The following is a 12,057-nucleotide window of genomic DNA, read 5'->3' on the forward strand; positions in this document are numbered from 1 at the left end:
ATCTTTAACGCGTCGCGTTACGTCGTTTCTCTTATGAATCGCGTCGCGTCAGGACCGCGACGCGACTAGCATCTTTACACCATTCATGTGATAGTTAGCATATTTATACATGTTTAATATTCGTAAATATTTATAAAATACAGTTTTATACTTTTAAAGATGAAAAGAGGGGTTATAAAAGATTAGAATTTTTGCTTGTAATTTTGAAAAATGCGCGGCGCGATCCGAAGCGACGCGACGCGCGCGGATGTTGAAAAACACCAGTTGAAATCTTATGATTAAACTATATTCAGCATGAAAATAATTGATTTTATTGTCTTTAAAATGTTAAAGACAATCAATAATTCCCAATTTTTTTATTATTTTATTGTGAATGAAGTGAAAGATGGAGTAAACACGATGGAAGATGAAGTGGATATGGCCTTGTTTACTCCATTATTTTACAATTAAAATCGGAAAAATTCAGTTGAAAATATTGAAAAAATATTAGATTTATTATAAATCTTCAATTTTATTAAAATATAAAAATAATTATCGATACAGAAATAAAATTATTTCATTACTTTCAACACATATGTTAAGAAATACATTAAAAAGGCAAATAAGCCTGATTGATATTAATTCAGGCTCAAGATTTTGATAATGGAATAATGCCAGGCTATTTAAATCCTAGTCTGGGAAAAAGGCACTTATGTACAGCTTGTTTTATTTATGTACACTCCCTCATTAGCATAATTACGCATCACAGAAAGCTCGTCACTGTTTACTGTCGTACACTTTAACGCTTTGCATCTGTACCTGGCTCTGCACCTGAACTATAAAATTAAAGTATAATAATCAAAATTATCAAAATAAACAAGAATTTCAGAAATTAATTACCTTCTGAAGGTAGATCTTTAGTTAAATCGTAACTTGTGTTAGGCCAGTGAACCTCGACTGCGAAGGAATAGATCCAAACTCCCAAAATTGCGCCAATGTGAGGTCCTATGACGGGTATCCAGAACCAATTGTAATCTCTCACCCTGTAAATTATAAAAATTGTGTTTTTTTAGCGAGAAAATTTGAATTGTTTGAATGCAGGGTTGCCTGGTGACGAAGCAGAATTGATAAGTTCTTCACGCCTGTTTAGTAATAAAATTATTCGAATGTTGAACAGCTCATTCAATATAATCAGCAGCCAATGAACTTGTTTGAACTTTTAAGAAGCGAGTTATCGAAATGGGACAAGAAAAAAATATAAGTCCTGAGGGTAAGAAACACCTAAAGCTGACCAAGTATGCAACGTGACTTTTTGGCATCCTATTGTGTGGAAACATGCTGTCATGAGACCCATTTCGACATCTCCGTCATGCTACAGCAATTTAAGTCGAATTTTCCTTTATTGGATGATTTTTTAATAAAAAACAAGAAGTTTTTTTACGCGTAGATGATTGAGATGTGGCATACTTTTCATCTCCTAACTAGAATTATTCTTCGTAGATTCTTAGTAATGCTACATATTTGTACACAGGAGCGGGATTTAAGGGGCAGCTGCTCCTCCTTTCTGGGGGGTTTTTTCCTAGAAAACCGGGTTCCTCAAGTAGTAAAACACTTTGTAAGGGGTATTGTTTCTTTTCTGTGTTCCCCGTAAAGATTCCATTAATACTGAACATGAAATCTATGCAAATGTTCAATGTTCCTACTAAAATTAGGACATTTATGCTACTAATCATGGATAATTTAAATATCTGCAGATTATGCTGTCATGTTTCTTGGATTTGTGTTCCTATTTTTGGCATAGCAACAGGTTTATGCTCAGTGCGGACGTAGTTTACAGTTTAATTTGTATATATTAATTTAAAATCTGAAGACGACAGAATGATATTTTCAAATGTTATAAATTATATTCCAGTTTAACATGCACCCAAATCATTTATTTAATTATAGAAATTAAGATGTGGTGATGACTTACGAAAACACTTCTGTTCCCCATCCAGCCATTGCTGTAAATATTCTAGGGCCAAGATCTCTTGCAGGGTTTAAAGGGGCACCACAGTTGGAACCAAAACCCATCATAATGCCACATAAAGTGAGACCAATCATTAATGGAGCCATTCCTTTTGGGACACTCATGTTCCTTTCATCGATTGTAGAGCATACCGCAGCGAGCAGTAGCCCTGTACTCACGATCTGTATACAAGAAATATACGTAATTAGCGAATGCAATTAAAGTAAAAGATGCTCATCAAAATGTACACGTTACCTGATCCATAACGCATGTAAAAGTACTAGCGTACTCTTGCGGAAAACATGAAAAAATATTTGCAGTGGCATTGCTGTTCGGTGGCACACTTCTTATCCCCTTGTCGAATGCTTCGATGCCATCTTAACGAAAAAAAAAAATTTAAATAAATTAATGTCATACACGAATAAATTGTAATTAACTATTAAATTTAGATGGTAACATATGAGTGACTTCTAATTACAAGTCACACATGAAGGAAAAGGTTACGAAAAATAAAAAAAAGGAACATAACTTCAGGTCGTTCCTCCCCCTGAGCTTGTAACTCAATTAGTTGTTAAGTGAAATTTTACAAAATGGTGTAACAACGTGTAACATCGCGTATCAACTTCATAAAACGCGGTACTTTTGTACTTCACGTTTTCAATTTTTACAAATCTGACGTATTGAGGTTACGTTGTAACTGTCATACATAAGTAATAATGGTGATAATTAAGGTATTAAGATAAAGAGTTTAAACATCACCTCACCTCTATAGACGAGAAATAATATTGCGGCTGATAAGAATGCTCCTAAATACTGAGATAACATGTAAGGTATCACTTTCTTCCATGGGAATTTTCCTATAGTGGCGAATGCGACAGTAACTGCTGGATTCACGTGAGCACCTGTAAATTACAACAAAAGAACCATTAATAATAGTAGCAGTAGCACAAAGGGGATGAAGACCCAGGACTACTCATAGGTATTGCCTGGGTGTGAAAGGGGAATAGGAAAGATGAGAAGAGTTGAGGAAGGCGGGAGGTGAAGAAAAAGTAAGATAGGATAGATGGTGAAGTAGGAAGACTCATGAGCGCCTGCATCGCATTTATAGATGACAAGGAAAAAACTAAGGCGTAATGGGTGCATTAATACAGTAATAAACATACAAAAGGTCCAATAACAGTAGAACGAACTAGTTAAAGGTAGGGTCCAGTGCGCCGGTAGCGCTGATGAAGTTTTCTAGGGCTGCAAAAATATCCGGATCTTCCACGAGAGCTTGTGGTGGACAGGGCCAATTGAAGCCCTTTTTTAGCGTTACTCTTTCCAGATTAATCCGGTGATTGTCGTGTTTGGTGCAGTCAAAGATCAAGTGAGTGGCATTCTGTAAGGAGATGTCATCACAGTCACAATAGGGATGTTTCCTAAGTCCAAATCGATGTAGGTATTGCCGGAAATTTCCATGATCTGTCAGGAGCTGTGTGTTATGGAAGTTGGCGCTGAAGTTCTTGTTTTGAAGTCTGGACGAGATGTTTGGAAAGTATTGGTAGGTCGCTCTTCCGGAGTCTCCGTCTTCCCACTCGTGTTGCCACAACTAGATGGCGGTACTGTGAATCGTGGTCTTAATAGAGATGTCTGAGGCTTCCCAGTAGGTGGGGATGGCAGAGGAAGCAGCAGCTTGCTTTGCGAGGGAGTCCGCCAAAGAGTTCCCTTCCACCTCTGTATGGCCCCTAACCATTAATACACGGGCCATCGTTTAATAAGAGCAACACCCAAAATTATGCGTCCACCCAAATAAACCAAGATCCAGGTAGAGAAAACGTAAGGTCCAGGATTCGAACCCATCCAATTTAAATTCAAACTCCCGTAGTTTAAATATAGATGGCACAAGGACGTGGGTTCGATTCCACCCGTATCAAACTACACTTGTTCCTCCTCTGGGGGTAGATATTTTGCTTCGAGCGTTAGTTATTATTATTAATATTAACCATTCATTACACAAACGTGACGTTTATCTAAACTTTCTTCCATGTGACAATTTTTTGTATTAGATAATAGAAGAATGCCGTTTACTAAAAACACGCGAATTAAATCAATATTTATCCAAAAATACTTAAATAAAAGTGTTAAAAATTAATTTCCACACAGCGGCAAGTGCAAAGGTATCGTCTGGATTGACGTGTTGCTAAAGAACAGCAATATTTATTATTATTATTATTATTATTATTATTATTATTATTAGTTTCGCATTAATTCATCCATCAAGATCATTTTTTGGGTGTGAATTCGTTAAGTTTGATTAATATTTAATGTTATTGTATGGTTCGAGTAACTTAAAGGGCGTTTACCTGAACTGCCCATAAGTTGCAAATTGTTTTTTTCAGTAAAGAATTTCTGAAATTCAACGTACCGAATTGAGAATTTAGCACAGGATGGCGTATGCAAATGGTATACTATCATACTATTACTTTTATTTATTTATTTGGGATTTTATAAGAATTTACGGCACACGAGCCAATGAGAAATCATTTAATATATTACTCTTCTAGACTTTGTTTTCGAGTTAATTGAGACAAAAGTTCATTTTAATGTTCATAGGAAACACTTAAATTCACTGTGATAAAATGAGTTTTGTTATTTTTAAATTAAAAATACACCGCTGCTTATAGGTAATATGATATTTTGGCGTTGTTTTCTAGAGAATTTAATATTATTTTTGATTTATTTTCAGTAGACTTTCATAATTTTTAAAAAAAATAAACAACTAGAGACAAAGACCCGCAAGGCGGTGTCGTTTTTGTTTATATGAATTTATGAACGTGTTTCTAAGAAATTCGAGGGTAAAAGTTGCTTTTTACGTAAAACACAAGATTGCTTTGTTACCTAACCAGTGAAAATACAATAAATGAACCACAATTATAAGTCACTAACAGAGGGAGGTGTGAGGTAAATCTACCAATTAAAAGAATTGATTTTTTTGCAAAATATCATTAATTTTTTAATATATAATATATCTATTAATACCTTAGATTATTTTTATATGTAAATTAGCAATTTTATATCTTATAACACCTTAGGCAAAGACTTATCTAAGTTGAAGGCAAATAGGGCTATTTTGCATTTTTTATATGTAGGAAGTCAATTTACATAGACGTTTCTCAGAAATTCAACAGGAAACTATACATTTTATATAAGACACTACAACATTTCGGCACCAGAATAGCTAAAACTAAAAAACTCGATCACAACGGAAACTATTGCGGTACACTAGACCAAATGGAGCAATTTTTGTCGCAATTAAAAACGGCTAATTTTATAAAAATGCCTTCTTCATAGATACACTTCCGCTACGAATGCTAAGAACTCTTGTATTAATGAACCCTCGACCCCTTTTTTTTGAAACGACCACTTTTTGTAACATAGTATATACCCTGTTATAGTGTATACTATAATAAAGGTATAAAACGAATTAAATCGTTCCTAGAAGCGAAAAAATAATAAAAATAAAGACCACAAAACGAGACACAATAGCCAGGAGCAAAGTTAAATTGGTTATAAATTACAGCACTTCTTCCTTATGACGTATCCTGCCAAGAACATAAGCAATACCTTGAATTGAAAACAAACCTGGAATTCCCCCCCTCTCCCTTCTAGTTTTAGTTTTCAGTAAACCTTTCAGGTAATTTGACACAGGGTTCAATGCTCTAGACATAAATATTTTTCAATAACACTTCAGGATATACGAATGCAATTGTAGCTTCCTAGTGTACTTAACACATAAATATGGCAATAGAATGACGCTGTGGCTAAACAATTTAGAAATCCATTATTTGAAGAAATTTTTCAACAAATATTTTCTTTATTTACCTGAAGAAAATGATAAGATACCATTTACCTGTTCGAGCTGTCAATCAATTTGTAATTATTTTTCCTGTAAATTACATTGTAAGAGCCTTATTTACTTGAGATAATGGTGTAAACACTGGTGCAGTAAACGTTGAAATGGCTCACAAATGTATTTTGATGCCTGTGTAGATATATTATCGGGGTTATCGGTGGAAGAAATCATTAAATAAAATGCATTAAGATACACTCGAAAATTGAGGATATCTCACAACTGTAATGTAAAGAAAAAGATAAAATGGCTGCTAAAATGATACTGTTTCTGTATCAGTGTCTATACAAAATTCAAGGACAGAAGACTGCATTTAAGGAAAAGTATGGCGATCGGTGAAAAGAAAAAAATGACTACCCCCAAGATTTTCACATTTTTAGACCCGGGGAACCTTCAGAAATACAAAAAATTTGGGTTTTTTTTTCCCCTGTATGTGTAGGGGCGCGATTTTGTTCACCCACTTCGAAGTTTAATAACTCGCCTGCCTTTTATCGAAAATTTCTGAAATTTTGCGGGGTGGTTTGTGTATTGGGGCATCGATGCTATTCAATTTCGATGGGTTAAAGGTCGAGGGGGTGGGAAAAAAAATTGATCATTTGTCATATCTCGAGTGAGGTCGGATTTAATGAAGATTTTACTCGTTACGAATTTTATATATTAATATCTACTCCCAAATTAAGCTTTTTGCCATTTTATAATAATTAATAATACAAAAAGATTTCAAAAAGAAACTTTCGTAACAGATGGAAGCCACGCACAATTTTAAAATTTGGCCGGAAAAGTTACGCAACTCGTTGATGAATTTTTTATAATTTCACGTTATAAACTTCACTTATATAGATATATAGATTTAATTACCTGATACTCCTCCACAGATTAATATGGCAAAGGTAAGTCCAAGTCCCCAACTTAATGGGATAACAATAGCTCCTACATTTCCTAAACCATTTAGCACTATAGCTGCAATCCCTGCATTTCCGATAATCTATAAAAAGAAAAAAAATTTATATATATAGATAAATGATTTTTCAAGAAGATTACTTGATCTACTTACTTAATAGCATCAAGATCATACTCTGTAATTGCATTGTCATCACACGACATTACCCAGAAGTTACATTAAGTAAAACCCTGAAGTTACTTTATATATATATATATAATATAAAATTTCTCAGAATTAATGTAAATGACATTCGAATTTTCCTCAAAACACGAACTAGTTTATAGAAAAATGAAGCAATAAATCGCTAAAATAGCATTAACTAGAACACCAAATATGAAAATGACATGAGCGCATTCAAAATTAAACAACTACAAATACGTGAGGGCAATTACAATGTCAAGGGTCCTACATGCTGGCGATTTACTTAAAAATTCAATCATCTACAAATTAGTAAAAACCCTAGATTGAAAATTATGGGTTACAATAGTAGAACGGATATTCTATTACTACTATAATAATAAAATTCGAGAAATGAATATAATTTTACTATTAGTGGACTTATGGCATGGTTGAACATGAATAGTAGCATGGCATATAATTATAATAGCGCATTGTATGTTTTGAAGAGAGACATCCAAGGTTTTGTCGTTATCTACCCTTGACATTGTTCCTGTTATCAGTCATCTGCCGTTAACCAATATCAGTTCCATTTTCCTGTGTTTTTACTCTCTTCACGGTTAATGTAACCATTTTTCCTGTCCCATTTCTACTTATGTTACAAATCAGATAAGTGGAACAGAAAAATTCAAAAATCCAAGCCATAAATTGGTATCTTTGAAACGTTAAATTTAAATATATTTAATCCCTTAAACAGTAAAAATCTTCCTAAAACCACGAAAATACAGGGCTAATTAAGCACCAAACAGTATAATTTATAGTTTAGTATAATAATAGATTGGAATTTTTAAAATACTGGCAGTCTATTGGCCAATTTCAAATTACGAATAAATTATGTTAATTAGGTAATTTAATATTATAAATTTGTGATAAATTAATTATTTTGTTACAAAAATCGAAAAATAAGTTCGAAAATGTTTTTTTTAAAACAAATATTTAATTAATCGCTTGATATTGTTATTTTTAAAAGGTAAATATATTAAATTAATTAAAATTTTTAAATAATTCCACGCCCCTTTATTCAGATTGGTTATAATCGATTTAAAATTAACCAATAGGTAGATATAAATATAATTTTAAAATTTAAATGTGGAAATTGATTATTTAACGTTACATTTCTTCATTTTTGTAACATCCTCTCGTAAATATTACCCAACTTTCAATTTTTATCAAACCTATGACCCATTTTTTCTCTTATTTTTAAATAAATAATTGCGTGAATTAAATTATTAGGACGACATTAATGAAAATTCAAATAAAACAAGATCAATAAGCCCTTAACCTATATTTATTAATGTTCTATGAATCATTTTGAATCTATTAATTTTTCCTTAAATTAAATTAAATTTTAATAAATCAAACGTTGACACCAATTAGAAAATAAATAAATAAAACAAAACTCTTCGTAATTAATTATTATTATTATTTTGTATTTATAACTTTCATTGTAATTTATTTCTATTTTTAATTGTAATTGAGTTTTTTTTATTTTGCACGATTTTACACTTATACGAGTGATTTTTAAAATACACAAAATTGCAATTCCATTCTCGAGGACGCCATTTTTGCATTCTGTGTTCGTAATTCCTCTTATTTTTCTGATTTTTTCGAATTTTTACATCCTTCACTCCCTCTAATTTTCTGTATTCGATGAAATTCTTTATTGTAATTATCCTCTGCACCTGCTTTCGCCTATAAATGCGTTTTCGTATTACTGTCGCAGCTGTGTTTGCTCGTATTCTACCTCCATTTGCCAATACATAATTTGCCTTTCACGTACGCTACTTTACATTACGACAATAGCAAATACTAAATTTTCCCCCCCCCATTTAGTTTGTGTTCTATTCACACAATTCGTGATTTGAGTGGTAAACTTGCAGTAGAAATTTAGTAGAATCGATTCAAAATGATGCAATGTTACGTAATTAGATCGCAATGAGCCCGTAGCAAACCTTAACAAGCTACTTCACCCTCCTGATATGTGAATGGATAGAAGTGAATGAAAATCTGGAAAGTCGTGACTAGTTAGCAGGTCCTCCCTTGCAACAAAAGCTTGATTGTTCCAGTGTCTGTCATGTTTCTGAAAAGTGCACATTATCGCTCGTGACTGCTCAACATCATCTTTTTTTTTTACTTGTGGTTATAAAGATATTGAGTTATGTAAATAAAGATTAATTTCGTAATTAGGATGATATCTTTCCCGAAAAGTGCCCCCCTTCTTATATACCTCCGCCCAATATACTTGTATAACAGTAGAATTATGTAATTGTTTCAGAGGAGGAGGAAAAGGATAGTTGTCGCGTGTTTTCCTCTTATATTTTGTAAAATTCTAAAGTTTTATGAAGAAAATTAATGTTGAAAGTAAGTTCAATATGTTCTTTTTGGTTTTATAAAGCATAAAATATAATTTTAATTTCTAAAAAGCTTATTCTGTCTAAGTTCCAAATACTAGATGCCACACCGCTTACAAATGGCTTCTACTCCTCATAAATTCGTGGCTCTAGATTGTAAATTTAAGGAGCTAATAAATAACATTATACTATATTTCAAAATGGCTCCTTATATAAGCTCTCAACCTTGTAGAAATCAACAAGGAACCATTTGTAAGAAATTGCTCCTTATTGATTTCTAGGAAAGCCATAAAAACCCCTATGTAAATAAAAAAAATTTTTGCGGTTTTTTACGTTAAAATTCTTGAAGAAAGCTTATAACAAACGAATCTTGTTCTCAGTTTATGCAAATTTCACCGCGCGATTGAAATTTGTATCTTATGGGCGATCAGGAGGGCCGCTTTGCAACTTCAGTATTATCGCGTTTAAACTTATAAAAACAAAACGTTTTATGTGAACCAACACTTCAGCATCATAAAACATGGAAATATATTTGGCTCCATTAAAAAATATGCAAATAAAAACCAACAGAACATGTTATGCTTCCGTGTTTGTTTATTTGTATATAAGCATATTATAAAATCCTTTAAGGAAGATATACTTATCACATTGTATATGGAAGTTTTCACACACTATTTCCTATACAAGAACAATTAAAAAAGAGAGGCTTTCATAATTTCGTGTCAACCTGTTTATTGTCAGATGCCAGAGAAGCAAACCTGTTGAGGCAATTTGTCACTCTGACAATACCGTAAATTAAATGTGAGGCCAACTGTATATTAATTATAATTAACAACTATGAGGTATACCGCCTAATTTGCCAATTCTACGCATATTTAACGCTAGAAAAACAGTAAAAATTCTTGCAAATCATGCATTTAAACACATTCCAATATAACTTTTTTTTAAATAATAATTTTGGCTGTATAATATAATTATATATTTAAGTATTAATCAGGCATTATGACCCCCTTCTTTGCTGATGAGGCACTTTTTTTTTGTAAAGCGAAAAAGGGATCAGGTCAACAGATCATTTTGATTTTTCTACTTAAACTATAAAGAAACGTGGGGTGTGGAGTAAGGGAAAGTAGTTTTTAAGGTATGGTTTCACTTTCCTTCATCATTTTCCCTTATTTCCTGTATGCCAAGGGGTGCTTCAACACTAGTTTTCTACACAAATATAAGAAAATAAGAGAAAAGAGTGATAGGTATGTCGCGACTCGTAAAACAAAAGAGAAAGGTGAATGGGGAGGGTGGAGCAATACACAATCGACTCTATATCTGACAGGCGATTAAATGGTCAGGACAGGTCCCGAGGCACAGATTCGTTGACCGAATTTTCTGAACTTTGAACTTATTCCCACTTAACACAGCTTTATCTATTCTATAATTAATTATAAGAAAGTTTGTGTCACACTCTACATCACAAAAAAAAAAAAAAAAATGGAGGCATTCGGAGATGTTGGCAATAATGAATGCGGCAGCGCTTTTCTTTTAAATACTTAAATTATTAAAAATTTATAAAATATAATTTATTATAGATTTTATCACATTTTAAAAGCAAATTTTTAGTAAGAATTACGCTTATAGGAGGTGAATTTAATTTAAGTTTTCTAACAGAACAGAAAAGCTTATAGGAGAAGCCCAACTTACAATTATAAAATTGCTTTAAAAAATAAATAAATAATTTGAAAATAATTTTATAAAGTCACGCTCAAGTAAACTTGCTAAATAAATATATAAATGCCTCAGCAGTTTACAAATAGCAAAAACTAAAATGCAAAATCATAAAGCAAATTAAGTAAATTATTAATTAAAAAAAATACTATTTAACCTTATAAATTAGGGTCTTTATAAATATGTGAACAAGTGATTACTCCTATAAAATTTTGAAATAATATAAATATCCTAAGTTTCTGAGGCAAGTACACACCTCGAATTGCCTCACTACGGAGGCAAATTTAGGTATACAGGCTTAAAAAGAATGCCAATATTTCATTTGCAAAGGTTGCAACTCGTTTTAAGCGATTCCAAGAGGGCCTATGGGGGTAAAAAGGAATCAAAAACCTCGTTTGACCTTCCCAAATTATGCCTCATAACCCGAAAAGTTCAGGGAGGAGCGTGTTAGAAGAGGTAAAGCATACATAAACTCAGGCGCTGGCAATAAATAGGAATGAAAAAATCTCTACATTCAAAAGGGATAAAAATTGTAAAAGGGTCTAGAGACATTGCAAGGGGTGAAAATTTAAAAAAAAAAAAAAAAAATATGGTACTTACAGTAAGGATGAAGGTGCCAAAAAGTTCGGCAAGAGACTCACGAACGAGTTGATTTTTGATACGAACAGAATTCCAAAATCCTGTTTCCTTCTCGCTCATTGTTAATTCGGACGGGGGGGTTCGATTTCAGGATCAAGAGAGAGCGTTATAAACGTATATACTATGGTTCGTATAACCTATATTTAAAGGGTATACATGTGTTCCCGATTTTTATACCCCCTCTCGTGACGCCATCTGGCGGCGATCTAGCGGACTACAAAACGGGGGAATAGGACTTTTATCGCACGTGCCCATGTCGAACCCAATAAGCGTGCGGAATATCATTGGCGGAAAAGTAATTACATAACGTATTCTTTGTGTGTGTTTTTAAATAATAAGTGTCCTTGAAATTGGA

General features: G+C 32.8%; 1 protein-coding gene across 1 annotated transcript; it reads right to left on the reverse strand.

Moving 5' to 3' along the window:
* Positions 1-491: 491 nt before the first annotated feature.
* Positions 492-11,851, reverse strand: LOC136984483 (aquaporin-7-like). The gene is made up of 7 exons (XM_067281484.1): positions 11,664-11,851; positions 6,735-6,861; positions 2,752-2,889; positions 2,243-2,364; positions 1,952-2,169; positions 880-1,022; positions 492-815 (listed from the first exon to the last, which is right to left on the reverse strand). Exons 1-7 carry the CDS (start codon positions 11,760-11,762, stop codon positions 757-759), a joined length of 906 nt encoding a protein of 301 aa, XP_067137585.1. The 5' UTR covers positions 11,763-11,851; the 3' UTR covers positions 492-756.
* Positions 11,852-12,057: the final 206 nt, after the last annotated feature.

This window comes from Centruroides vittatus, unplaced genomic scaffold (assembly GCF_030686945.1).
Source record: "Centruroides vittatus isolate TY-2023 unplaced genomic scaffold, ASM3068694v2 contig_120, whole genome shotgun sequence".
In the NCBI taxonomy this organism is placed as follows: domain Eukaryota; kingdom Metazoa; phylum Arthropoda; class Arachnida; order Scorpiones; family Buthidae; genus Centruroides; species Centruroides vittatus.